This window comes from Drosophila takahashii, chromosome 3L, assembly GCF_030179915.1.
Source record: "Drosophila takahashii strain IR98-3 E-12201 chromosome 3L, DtakHiC1v2, whole genome shotgun sequence".
In the NCBI taxonomy this organism is placed as follows: domain Eukaryota; kingdom Metazoa; phylum Arthropoda; class Insecta; order Diptera; family Drosophilidae; genus Drosophila; species Drosophila takahashii.
Window position 1 is genome coordinate 22284986 of NC_091680.1, and position 14941 is coordinate 22299926.

The 14941-nt window shown below is 35.7% G+C and overlaps 1 protein-coding gene across 3 annotated transcripts in view; it reads right to left on the reverse strand.

Moving 5' to 3' along the window:
* The window catches only part of Indy (I'm not dead yet), a 34831-nt gene that overhangs the window by 7794 nt on the left and 12096 nt on the right, over positions 1-14941 (reverse strand). Inside the window, exon 1 of one of the 3 annotated variants that reach the window (XM_070214481.1) lies at positions 8378-8572. The exons of 1 other annotated variant lie outside the window; for it this stretch is intronic. In XM_070214481.1, coding sequence (XP_070070582.1) covers positions 8378-8401 — 24 coding nt within the window. In that variant the 5' untranslated portion in view covers positions 8402-8572. Of the gene's footprint in view, positions 1-3084; positions 3182-8377; positions 8573-14941 lie in introns of those variants that run through there. One more of the 3 variants, XM_044393942.2, reaches the window with a different exon arrangement.

The window sequence follows — 14941 nt, forward strand, 5'->3', positions numbered from 1 at the left end:
GCTAGAGAACTTCAGAAATCGTCAGCAAAATATGTTTACAAATGCCTTGTTAATTGTATGCACATTTCATGTTATTTTTATCGCATTTTCAGAATCAATTTGTGGTTGGCTCCAACACAAGCGGAAACTGTCAAACCATTTTATATTTATCAATAGGAAGGGGCAGTTCCCGAGTTTAATGCACTGTGTAGCATAGCATAATTGAAATTCAGTAAATGAATCTCTGGAAATTCTTTCAACTTTTTCACCTTCAAGCGTTTTTACTTCCCCAACAAATGTGCGGCATATCAATTGTAAATAACCCTGGTCATCGGAACAACACAATTTCTGATTTTCTATTCTCTGAACTAGCATGGATTCATTGTAGGTAAACCAAATATGGATTGACAAGTCGTTCCAGCTGTTGCTAAAATAATTGTTCTAACAATTAGTATGTCAGCGGTATGGTCATAGTACTTTGAACTTGACATTGACATTGTCAACAAAAGTGAAACCAAAACAAAAAAGATAGGCGAATTAGCACATTTAACTGTCTATTAGTTCTTAAAGCAGAGACATGGGAGAGATTAGCTTAAAGGGGGATATTATTCATTCAATTTTTTAAAAGATAAAAACCCTGCTAGGGGAGGCCCCTCTAAGAAACAGATGTGAAAAGTAAACACCTAACAGAAATGGAGAGAAATAATCCAAACAACTTTCAGTAAGTATTTGACAAATAGTTCAAAGTTTTACAACCAAAAAAATGAGTAAAATAATAATTATAATTAATCATTATACTTCTTAATATAAACAACAAAAATAAGATAATCGCAAAATATATTTTTTCCCTTGCTTGATATAGCACCTCTTTACTGATATTGTTTTATCTTCATATAAAAGCCCCATCCTACGTCCACTTCTGCGATACATTGATATATTAGTTGGGTATTTGATTATGCTGCTTATTAGGTGTGAATAGATAAATAGAAACAAAAATCACGGAGTGGTGTGAACTTCGCCTTAGTTGACTCAAATGACTCATTTAGAGATTGATGTGATAATAACAATAAAAATTATAATTTATCATTATTTTGTATTTGTACTTAGCTCAGAAAAACTCTAAAATAAATTCATTAACACTTGTGTTAATCGTACAGAGTAACAAACCCTAACAAATAAAATACTTATTTATAGCGACTGTGTTGGGAAGTGCAACAGGTAAATAAGTGCAGTGTTTTGTTCAAGTTGACTTATTGACTGAATTCTATAAACGTGCCTAACTGGTTTCTAACTTTCCGACTAATTTAATATATATTTATTAAGTTGTTTTTACACCCAATTTGTTGGTTGATTTTACTTCCTTATCAAGTGCTCTAGGCCTTGGAATCGCAAAGGAAGATAACACAGCCTTGATTTTTATAGTTTTCAATAATAAATGAGACTTGAGAGATATCAAAATTAATTATTATGTAATGACAGCTGCGATGATTGCGTATACAATAAATAAGAAGCCCAGTTCGCAGAAATTCACTGACAACTGCTGTTATGGGGTTACGTACATGTGGCCATTATCCATTAAGTTCAATGGTTTAGCGGAGAATATAAAGAAAACAGAACATATTTAAAAAAGTAAATAAATCAGATTACGTAACGAAAAACATTTCATGCTATATGTTATGTTATATTTTTAGTGTCACCTGATAGGTTTCAATTTAAATGTTAGCCAGACTGAATGTCCGAAAATTTCATTGATTAGTGGGATGCGCGCGTTACTTTATTGATAAGAAATGATCTGATCGCCAAGCACGATACATTATACAATAGCATGATCACTACAGAAACATATGAAATATAGCCAAAAGGAAAAAACCCGAAATAAATGATTGTTAATGAACTGCAATTAAAAACTCGTATTCGGTGAATGTTTTTAAACGATTGGACTGGCGGCTGATGTTCTGAATTTGAGTAATATATAGTAATAAATTAGTTACGTGTGCCAAATGTTATGTATTTTTATGGGAAAACTTTTAAGATTCTCATATATTTTTAGCTTAATGTGTCTGTTATAAAATAATTTCTATTAAATTGAACCACAATGCATTCCTTTCCGTCTACAAAGGCCCTTGAAAACAATTATTTTTGATCAAGAGAAGATGGAAAATTTCTCTCTCGAAAGAGTGAAGGAAAATTACGGCAAATTTACCAGTAAAATTTTGCACGCTTTAAGGCAAACAAACATATAGCAAATTGTAAACATTATGGAAAACTTGAAGTAGAAATGGCCAAGTCAGACCAACGAAAATAGAACAGGAAGCGCACCAGTGCATCTAGATCTGCCCTATATATTCCAAGTGAGTGGAAAAACGCATTCAGGCGGAACTTCAATTAGTGGAAACATCTGACACTTGAAAAGTTCCAGTGCTGAAACACTTTGTGGAATTAAAAAATTATTTTTTTCCAAATGTTTCTTTCTCAGTTAAGCATTTTGAATTCTAATACTAATATTTTGAACGGTTTCTTTTGAAAAAAAAGAACATTGCTTGGTCCATAAAAATACGGACCTTAAAAACCAATCGAGTTATTGGAAGTCGAACTGTACAAATCGCCCCTTTGCCTCTTCCTCAGGTGCACTTCGATAGGGGAATGGAACGGCATAAAGGCGAGAAAGAAGTCCGTTGGGACAAAGAACCCGATGTTAGCGCTGAGCGGAGAAGTAAATATTGGGAAGAATGCATTTCTAGAGAGACCACCATTGAGGGCTGTGCTGGCGTTGTTGATATTATAAGTAGCCTCCCACTCCCAAGAGATTCTTGCTCATGGTTCTTTGTGCCTAGACCTTCACACTGGCACTCGGTCAACGGTTTCTCGGGGGGTTTTCTTTTCGTTTGGTCGAGAAAATGCAAACGTCACGAGTTCGAGTTCACTTCCTAACCAAAATTTTAAAATAAACACAAAAAGCAACGCGGTATTTTTATCGCTTAGAGAAAGAGAGAGAGGACGACGACGCACATGGCGGTTGTTCAGCAGAGTCCGTTTGGCTGGGCTCCACAGGAATTTGGGTTTGTCCCAATTCGGTTCCAAGTTCTTAACAAATACTCTATTTACTTTTCGAAACTGGCGGCAGGAGGCTCGGGGTCCACTTGGGGATTTATCCTTGTGGGGACTCGGATCTCGAGAGCAGCAGGAGAGCAAACACGCCCGGTTCGGTTCGTCCGATTCGGAAACGGTGAAATGCGCGACTGAATTTACTTGGCGATAGCTCTGCCGCTTCAACCGCCCGCCGTCGACGTGTTGGTGCGCCGCGACGTAGGTGTAGGGTCTTTCGCACCAGTGTGTGTGGGAGCGCGCGAGAGCGGGAGCAGAGAAGACGAGACTCGAACGTTTTGGGCGGCTAGCGATGACAACGTGAGTCTAACGGTCATCCTAAGAAAGGCTTCAATACACTCGGAGAAAAAATGAAATACATTCATGCAGGGGTCGCTGACTTCAGCTGCATTGAGACCGGTTTTAAATCGCACTTTCCAAGAATAATTCCTCTCATTCAACTCGTTTAGCTGATATATCACATATAATACGGTGAAAGTGGCAAGGTTATATCCTCCTCCATACCATCCCTGTTTAATTTCTTATTAAATACTACTAATATTTGTAAGCTTAACAAGCTAAAGATTTGCAAGGTTGCATTTAAAAACCAAAGCTTAAACGCATTGGTCACAAATCTTTGGTTTGGAATGTTATGTCGTGGTCTTTAAAAATCATAGTAAATGAATATCGATCAAGTCATCCCAAATACAATAATGAATTAGGAGGAAATGAGTATGAAACAAAGATATTAGTTTTTAAAATATGTCCAGTAAGATACAATTTTTGTAAATGGTTTTAGTAACGACCTTAGGTTATATACAAGCTGTATTCTTAGTTTTTGACTAGTTTAAAAATTCAGGCTATTCTTAATTTTATTTTTTTTCTCGTTCCAATATTCCTGTAAGATCCCCGACAGGTAAAATTAGTCACGAGTGCACTCCTAACAAAAAATGCAGACAGGCGAAGAAGATCTCAAAACAAAAACTGCAATACACGAGAAGCAACAGGAATAAAAAAACTGGGAAACTCGAATAGAAATGCCATAAGACGTGATAGCAGACACACAAGCAGTGCGAAGAGAGTAGAGAGATAAACGGTGCAGAGGGGGAGGAGGAGGAGGAGGAGGAGGAGGAGGAGGAGGAGGAGGAGGAGGAGGAGGAGGAGGAGGAGGAGGAGGAGAAGGAGGAACTCGTTGCCATGTGCAACCCAAGAAAACAAATGCGAGCAAGTTACCAGAAACAGAAACAAAAACAAAAACAGAAATAGAAACAACGAGCATTAGACCGTTCAAACGGGAACTGCTGTAAAATCCAGACCAGACTTGTCAACCTGCATTTTAGTTCACTAATTAGCCTGGCGACACCTGAAGATAATAACAGTGCACACCTGTTGCAGGCCAGGAAATGTAAGGTAGTTTTAAATCACTAAACCATGTTCGTAAAATTATGGTATGAAACATTTTTATTCGATTTAATTTGCATTACCAACCTGTAACTAGAAAAATAAATAGTTATTCTATTATCCAGAAACACAAAAAAAAAAAATGAAGAATCTTTGTTTTTTGTTCAAGAGCTTTTTTGAGAGAAATAAATGAGTTCTAGATCATAATAATTGTTTCAACTTTGTAAGGTGGATAGCAAGTTATAATAAACATTTAAACATATTATGTTAAAATCAATCTCGAGTTAAAGCATTGATGATTTACGGCCCATGCAATCTGGTTAATTGAAGTGCAACTTTCTCGATGGGGAGGGACATCCACTCACTGGGTGAAAGTCGGCAACAGGTCCAGAATCCACTGGAAAGTCTCAACAAGTCAACTCAAAATCAGCGTGAAACTTGTTTGCCCGTTAAAATTTCAGTTCGCTTACATCAAGTACAAAAGATATGAATGTGACAAGTGGTTGCCACTGTCATCGATTGCTGGAATGGTCTTGAATCTTTTCCTGTTCATGCCATGTGTAAATGTTCTATCATCTGCATTTGGCATGCTCCACTTTAGGGGTTTTCCTAAAAGCTGATAAAAAATAAGTGTGACCGGTTAAGATAGTGGGAGGCACTGCTTAAGTAAGATACTTAAAGATTCCTGATTCATCGAAGGTGGTGAAATTAGTTTTATTTTTAGGACCCCCACTTTGAATTTGAATAGTTGTTGTCAAGACGTTTCTTTATAAAGTGATACACTGAGAAAAACAATATAACTTTCTTTATTCCTAATTCAACAACAAATGGTGTGCAAATTAAAATCACCTAATTAAGTTGGAAGAAATTTTATATTTAAATTTTAAAAACACATCTTCACCATTAGCCAGAAATATAAAATGTAAAAATAAGTTAATAATAAAACAAAACTCTGTTAAACTTGTTTAGCCAAAGCGTATTTTAAAACAATACCTAACGAATTATTTTGTTATTATTATGGAAATAATCGAACAATGAAATGTTTTGGATATGTTTTTTTACTGTCTACAGTTTAACTGGAAACCAAACCACTCTTTGCAAAAATCAATATGCGAACAAATTTCAAAGTCGAATAGAAATTGACCATAAATTTTTGATTGGATCGACCCAATTGAGAACAAGGACGACTCGCTTAAGAAACTTACACATACATAGGCATTCCGAAAATCAATATAATATCCTATAGGAAAACGTAAACTTTTAAGGAACCTGCCAGAAAAAATATCTTACATATTGAATATCGCCAGGGAGATTGGGAGATAATTGCACCAAAGGCAAGCGCCACATTGACAGCAGATCATTTTCATTTTCATTGATCTTGCTGTATAAACAAGAAAATGCTCATTTATTAATACATACAAATTTGTATGAATCATAAATGTATATTATATGTATGTGGGAAGTTTTTCATAGCGAATGCCTCAAGTGAGATCATTTTATTGCATTGAGTAAAACGAAGTCTAGTTTAATTGAGCACAAACGGAAGGCGATAATGAAATGCAATACATTAATTAATCATAAGTTAATTCTAAAGGCAAATGTACATAAATACAAGTGTAGGAAAATTCAACCTTTTTAGTAAAATGTGTGCAGATAAATTCCTTTGAAATCACTAAAAATAAACTCCCAAATACGTTTAGTTTCCTTTTACGACTTACGTAATACAAAATGTTCTTAACCACTCGGCACCCCCTAACATAAAAACAGTTGTTAATTAATTTTATTTGCTTCCAATTAACTTACAAAGGGCCAAGTTAATTACCTGCTTTTCTTTTAAGTTCCTCCAACATTTGCTTTCTATTATTAAGGAACGTCGAAAGACATTCTGGAATTAAAGCCGTTTCCTATCCAGTTTCTTTCGTTTTTAGTCTGGATGCACTTTTCCATATTGGGTCATTAATTGCTTGACCATTTATACATGAAACGTGCAAGTTTAAGTTGAAGTTTAAACAGATCCGTAGACGGGCTCTCACTTAGGAAACCCCCCTGTGCTTAAAGCGAAACCAGTTTAACTTTGGTCAATAAATTTTGTCTCAAGATTTTTGCAACTCGTTTTTTGCTGCCAAAACAAAACAAACCGAAAATCAAGGCTCAGATTGCGTTGACCCACATTTAATCACTTTGTAGCATAATCAAATAAATAAAGGCGATATAAGAAAAAATATCGATTAAGAATCAAGATGGGAACAAAATTCATTTTTATTTGTCACATTAGGTAACGCCACAAATTTATTCCAATGCAAAGTTCAGCCACATTTTTGCGCGTATTGAACGCATACATTATTTTCGGATATATCGAAATAAACTTTTCAGATCTACGTCTGCAATTGTTTTTCCTTTTGCGTCATTCCATGTCACGTGTGGGGGCGGGGCCCCCAAAAAAAAAGTATTTTCTTCAAGGTAACATGGAGATTATGAGCCAAAATGTGAGTAAACAAATGTTAGAGAACGAAAGTGCTTGAGGTTTCTAAAAATATCTTAAATGTACTCTTAATCCCCATCAGACATATTTCTTGTTTTGGATTTTGAACTCCGAATATATAGTAATCAACAGATCTTTGGACCCGCTGGGTAGAACAAAATGGGTTGACACTTAGTACACAATTGTTTCACAAACATATAATAAATTTATCGGCATTATCTGTACCATGTTCATTCATTACCGAAAAGGGGTTCATTAATTTGATTTACGCTAGTTCAATAAACTGCTGTTTACATATGGTATCAGATAGAGTTCTGTACAATCGAGATACAGTATAAATGGAAGCGCAATCAAGTTTCTAAGTTAAGGGGAGGGCTACACAAATTCTATTATAATATTATATAATATCGAATTCCACAAAATCTTTACAGACTGTAGATCTTGGTGCATCAAATCCACGGCCTTAATACTTCAACCTGCTTCTGTCCAAATATTTATCTGAAATTTCCAGGTTCCATAAAGTCTGTTTGCGATCCTCGCGCTTCTGGAAATCCCAGACTTAAGCTTATCGCACGTGTTTAAATTTGCTCTTCAATAAAAAGGTTTTTGGGCGGGTTCGCAAAAAGTTAAGCTTTTTAAGCCTTTCCATTAATTGCCTTGAGAAACCTGGGGTACGGTAATTATTTTGCTGAATCTGAATAATTTCGTACATATTGTTATCTTTCGGTGTCGTCATTTAATTTTTCGGTCAGGTGGTTGGCCAGACACGAGAGAGATAATGCTGGGGAAAAGAGAGGGGAGAGGCCAGCGTCATTTCCGAAGATTTTGCACAAAAATGCGCTTCTTCAGTTAGATAACAGATAAGAGGAATAGAGATATCGTAACAGTACAATAATGAAAACTGGTCATGGGTTGTTAAGTAGGTGTGTAAACAGTATGACGACACTTGATAGATTGAGTACTCAACCGGGCTGCTGAATAAGAGAGCAAAATGATTGGAAGTGCATATAAGTAAGTATTATCTTTGGAGTGGAAAATATTTTTAAATTTAAGACCAACCAGAGATTATTATGTTTTAAACGAAAACCTTCAGAAAACTGATCTCATAATCATTTTAAAACATATAAAATAAAAAAGGGTGTATCAGCGATACTTGTTTTAGCATTTTGTTTACATAACACTCTATTACCTAACTCGATTGCCACGCGCTACTTAAACTCAAACCAGGTTTCTATCGGATCTCAACAGTTCGCTACGAAAAGACGTTAAAAGTCTTAGGGGCTTGCCGGGCATTAAAAGCTGGTTCAAGGTCAACGAAAAACAATTAACCGAAAATGTGAAAATTTTGCCACGTTCCTAAAAGTTTCAGCAGGAAATTCTAATCGCTTCTCTAATCACAGGTAATTACCATGAACTAGAAATCAAACTCACCATTTTCGTAGTTTCGGTCGCCATAGCTGATCTTTATAATAAAAATCTTGGTATATCTGAAGAATTGGTCGCGCAAATTCTGTTTTAGCACACCCGCAAAGCGATTATTTCATAATTTCCACCAACGCGACGAAAAACATCTATTTATTCGTTGGCTAGACAACTTTTTATGAATATGTTGCTTAACGTTCGACGACTAATTTGCGAATGCTACCAAAACCAAACGATTTTCTTTCGCGTTCTCCTCTCTCTCTCTATTAAGCCCTGGACAAAAGAAAATATCTGATAAGTTGTCTGTGGGCCGAGTGAGAGAGATAGAGCGTCGACGAGCGGGCAAATACTAGCGGTTACTCATCGAGAGAGAATGGAGTGCATACAGTAGAGCCTCGTTTTATCGTTTTAGGAAATTTGATCCAATATTTGTGAATGAGTTTAGGGGTTATTTATAGTTAATGTGTTTGATTTTGAGTCCAAAGGCTCCAAACTCAAATTGTGAAAGACGAACCATACTTTTAGATACTTTTTCAAGAGCTTTTAAGCCTGCGGATATTTATTTCTGTTGCACATCGATTATGAATTAATTGTATTTCGAAATTCTACCAATGTTTTGTAACCAATGCTTTAATTACAAAATGTATAAGGGAATTTAAATAGTTTATTATTATTATTTCACTCCTAAAGTAATTACATTATAACCCAACCAACTTACAACTTAAGAGGAAATCGCAGCTATCATAAGGAGTTAAAAAGTAGCTTTGTATATATTGTATTTAGAATTGGATTTTAATTTTTCACAAGAATTTAAAGAATGAAGTTTGGTAAAACATCCCGAAATCCAAGGGACTTCCACTAATGTAATTAAACCAGACGAATACAGTAAGATATTAGTAAGATAACTTGTATTTTCTGTTTAAGTTTTTATTTAGTAAAAACTACTTCAGAAAGTACAATCAGTTAAAACGAAGTTTCACTGTAGATCTGGTGGGAATGTGGTCTTTCGTGTTGTTGGGGTTGCCTGCACCTAGTCTTGACCTTCCCTCTTACAACTCTCACATTGACCTTAAACCACTGGTATGGCGTGCAGTATAGTAGTTTTCACCATTTCCCATTGCTGATGAAAGTCCATTCATGGAAAACGAAATGTGACGTCACCTGCGACGTGAGTTGTTTCGTGGGGGGATTGCCATAAAGATTGTTTTGTTTTACGATTTGTTTACTCTTGCCGCCAGATGATGAAAATTCACGGAGAATCGTTTGGAGTGACACTTTATCTCGTGTTTTTGGACTGGGGTCCAAATAATATAATCCCAGGGTAAGCTTTTTTGGTGAAATAATATTCGAAGAATTCCGTTTACTTTAACTTTATAACTTTTTACCGGAAAGGAATGATTGAGTCGGGGACACCTTTACCTGTATATTGCAAACAGAGCATCATAAAGTGGTGGTCACCCTTTTTATTTAGCAGAAATTTTATATGTATCTTTTAAGGGCTCGCCCCACCCTCCGCGATCTATTTATTTTGTACTCCTATCCATGTACCTTGTTTCAAAGTACTAATATATTTTGTACTAAACAGGTACGGATATCCAAAGAATTTCTAAGCCTGTAAAATGTAGAAACGTAAATTACATGCGACTCTACATAAACGCAAGGATTGGTTTGTGTCTTGGGTTGTAAAATTAAAAGATACGCTTAGTACGGTCAATCGCATGAAGATGGCGCTTTACGGATATTGCTGACCTGGTGATGCTGATCACGAACATATATAGTTTAAAATGGTCCAAGAACGTAGCCAGGTAAGGGCAAAAAGGACCTTTGCCGAGAACTGAAAACTTTGAGAAAATGGGAAAGCGATAATATTTAATATAAATATTTTATATTAATTTTTAAAATAAAAAAATATTTATTTTGAGATTCGTTTGGTTTTTTTGCAAATCAAAAGAAGGACACTAAAAAGTGTGGCTGGTTTTTACCTTTTCTTTACCACAATTAAATTGTTTATCTCGAGTTTTGATAATGTCATTAAGGACACATTTTAAGTAGTAACATTTCTAAACGTATTTCAAGGATTCAAGGCATACAAAAATTAAAGAAAAAATGGAAGAATACAAGAGCCGCAGTCATAAAATCCTTCTTACACACATAAAAAACGAAATTGATTGTATTGGTTCGCTTTAAAATTCTTAGGAAGTATAGAAATAGACTCCTACTAACCGTTTTCACAGTGGAAACAAAAGGTTTTTAAAATTTCTAACATCAAGAGTCAATCTTTTTTAAGGATCTCTAGACAAAAATAATATGAATAATAAACATGCGTGTTTCTCATTATCTGACATGAACAGACTTCGAATTTTAATCCTATTTGACTACATAATACAACATCCTCGAATTGGTAATCAACTGCAACTCCCCCACCAATAATTACCATCGGAAGCGGGTATACAAATTGTGAAAATTTCATTAACAGGCCGTATTAAATTTCATGGAAGGGAGAATAAAGCGGAAGTAAATTTCATTATTTTGATTTCAACGAGATCAATCTTCTGCCAAGTCATCATCGTCATGATGGCCGTGATCATGATGAGCAAGCTGGCATCGGATCAGCGCCGCCGCAGCGACCGTTAACACCCATTGCAGTTTTCAGAGCTCGGAGTTTTTTAAAGTAAACTTCCCGTAAACCCCAAATCGCAACCCTATAACTAGCATATAGTATTATGCCACACCATACCAAACTGACGCTGCAGTTGCGCGCCGAGCTGTCAGACGATGATTGCGACGATGCTGCATTGTGTGTGTGTTTTTTGTGCCCCCTTCGACGATTTCGGGCAAGGATAACGAACTCCAGAGTCCGGATCGACAAAACCCTCTCTCCGCCGTCTACCCTTTTCACGGCATTGAATTTCCCCCTTTTATTTTTTAGGCCGTCTCGCATTTGTTTTTGTTTTGTACCCGACGAGATTTTTTTTTAGCAGCGGGTTGAACAATTTTTTTGCGCAGCTGCTCGGGGTTTTACGGTTTTGTGAATCGCTGTAAGTTGATCGCCACTTGATGGGAAACCACTCCAGTTTCGACTCCGATCGAAGTGTAGGTGTTAGAGATCAATAGAGGCAAAACTTTACTGCGGGTTTACTCAGAAATTAGCTTAACGGGGGCTATCAAGAAAATATGGCACCCAAAAAGGGTTTAGTTCCATCTCGTTTTTTCTACTCATCCCCTTTTTTTCAGAGAATAGAAATAAGGGCCCTAGGGAAGTGTTCAAAAAACCGTAAGTAATTGCTGGGATATGCGTGCAAATATTTTCTATTTTTGCCCAAAAAACCCTAACCGTTTTTTTTACAGTTTTCGCTAACCCTCCCCTCGTTTGCAATTAAAAAAGCAAAAAATCTATAGAAAGCAGAGAACTATTTGGGTTCGGGTTCACTGTGCAAAAAGGCTAGATGAGGAGCGTGATTGTGCAATGATCGGGAAAACGAAATCTGAACTTAATGCACTCTGCTCGAGGAGATAGAAGAATTGCTTGATTGAGTGACAGTCTATGTGGAGCAGATGATATATGTGTGTTTTTTTTCCTAGGATCTTGAGGATTCCATGCAAATTAGGGGTTGCGTTGCCATGCTCCCAATTCATTTGTCCCTCCTTCAGAGTCTCAAATTAGTTGCGCATCTTGCGTACATTTGTCAGGGTCGTCTACCTTCTTTTTACCTTTTTTAAGGTTGACAAAAGAAGGGACAAAATCCTGTAAAAAATCTACGTTTCTTCCTTTTAGCAAGGCGTCTTGCCGAGGGGAGGAAGATCTGTTTGTTACCTGGCCCCTGACATTTTCCCATATTCCTTGCAGTTCATTCACCTCGCAAGGGCAGGGATCATAATGGGATGAGTTGCATCAGTTGCAGCATCAGCATCAAAGATTATTTTCAGTCTGTCGGATCACTGAAGGAATGTTTTAAATTATCATAAAAAGGGTTAGATCCTAAGCTGCTAAAATGTATTGAGCATGGAACAGTTTCGGAATTAATTCGTTATGAAATAATGAGAGCATTCACGATTATCTGTGAGACAAATGTGAAGCTAAACTCTTTTATCGTTTATTATAGTTATAGTGATCTTTGTATATTATGCAATACTTTATTCATACCGTACAGCTCACAAATTTGCTTATCTTAGGCTACAGTGGGACAATCAAATTTTTGAAAAAATTTATCTACTTTTGGCGCTAGCTTTTCATAGAACAATATTAGTTGTTTTATATGTGAGTTCATTTGAATCCTTGATAAATTTGATCAAATAATTTAATAGTCTGAGTTGAAGAAAAAACGATTACGATTATTATTATAATAACAGATAATACATGAATAAAATTAACTTTTGTAATATTTTAAACAAGTCTGCTTTAGCTTAACTCTATATCAAACTTACTTCTGAATATGATTCCTCAGCGTTGCACAATAAAATTCTATTCGACGAGATTTATTTTACAATAATCAAATGTATATTTATTTGTTGTAAGCAATAAAAATTGCCTTCATATATCAAATATTTTCAAATCTTTCATCGCGGAATTAATTTAAATTTATTCCAAGTGCCTAAGAACCTCTCAGTTTCGTTCAAGCTATTTTAAATAACAAAATGCAAATGAGTGAAAAATGTTGAAAACAGAATTTGACAGACAGGCACAGAGGACTAAACAAAAAAAGAAGGCAGACCGTAAAGCGACCAAATGTCCTTTGAAAAGGAAGCGGGAAGAGCAAGGAAACAGCCAGAAATCAAGGCAACCAAAAAGCGCGCCAAATGAAGGACTCTAAAAAACGTTCGCAACAAAGAGAGGATCGGAAATCGGAGTTGGCTGTCTGGGATTATTGGGCAAGGCCAACTTCATGATGACGCAAACGGAGATCATGACGATTGGGATAATGATAATGTTAGACGCTGTTTGCACAATTTGCAGGCTCACACACAACGGCACACACAATCGCAATCGAAATCAAACAATAGGGAGAGGCGAAGGCAACCCGTTTTTTAAGGGTTCCCAAAACAGCCCGCCAAGGGGATGAACATCATCCTCCTGCCTCCTCTTCGCTTCCCAGGCCAAATTACGTTTCACCCCTTTGTAAAACTCTAAAAAAAAGAGGCGAGAGCGATCGCTTCAAACTTTTTCGCAGCAGCCGCTGCTGAAATTTTAAAAAATTCTTTTCGGCGCATTCGGATGGGGAATTAGTCGTGAAAAGTGCGTGGCCGGATAAGCAGCATCGCTCCGAGGAGTACAATCAAATTTTTCTTCAAAATTCAAATTCTTATAATTGTTCTAAGTCAGCAAAATATTTTAAAACTTCCTCAAGTTTCATGAAATAATATATCATAATCAAAAACATTACTCCGGTAGTATTTGTGCTAAAAATGTGTCTATAAACTCTTGCGCTTTTATCGAATTAATACATTTTTTTAACATGCACAAGTAGTGCAAATTAATTTCGCAACTGGACTAATTTTTTGAATTTCTTTCCATATGCGGTTAAAACAACTTTCTAAAAATCATTAGACAAAATAATGGAAAAATCTAATAAATTTCTTCCTTTACTTTTTTAAAATTTGTAACCTCAGAATTTAATTAAATAAAAAAGAAAAACTATGCATCGAAACAAAAAATTCTAAATTTCAAAAAGTGCGCGTCAAAATTAAACACACATACATTATACATATAGATTTCTAAAAAGCACATGGTCCTTGCGGAATATTTTTTGGATTTTGCGCATTTGAAACTTTAAAGTGTAAAAAGAGAGAGCGAAAACGAACCGAAAACCAAAGCAGATGCCGCGTGGAGAGCAAAAAGTGAAAAACGCCGACAAAATAATAGCAAAGGAAAATTTATGAAAAGCGGACTCGCATCACATTCGTCCCATTTTATTTGTTTAAAACAAACGTTCTAAAGTTGCACAAAAAACCAATTATACAAAATTTAACCAAAATTAACGAGATAAAAGTTTACCAAGAATACAAAAATTAAAATCAGCTACATTTATTCAATGCAAAATTGGTGAATATTTTTGGTAAGCTTTTTCGGACAAGCAAAAATTTGGCAAACCCCGAAACAATTGGACTAAAAGTACTTTGTGAAGTTGTTTAAACAAATTAATGTATTGAAATTATCAAAAATTCGTTTCTTCTGTTTGAAATTAAAGCATTTTTTAACATGTGTGCGTATAGAGAAAGCAGACACTTTTTCAAAGATGGCCGCCGGGAGTGAGAAGGACACGAGGCAGGGGGTGGTTGATTTCATAGGGCAGAGGGGGCGGCGGCTGTTGCTCCTTTTCCTTAACAATCCTAACAAAAATGAGTTGTTATAATGTATTATGAAAAACCTACACATAAATTTTAAATTAAAGGCGACAAAAACAAGAAAAAATACATATATTTGGATTAAAGATCTTAAAAATCATACAATTAAAACACAGAGAAACATCCATTATAAACACAAGATCTAAGATGCAAAAATGAAATTACTATTACATTTTAGTACAGAACGTTGTCATTGCCCTGAAAAGTAGACAATATAACAATCAAATGGAA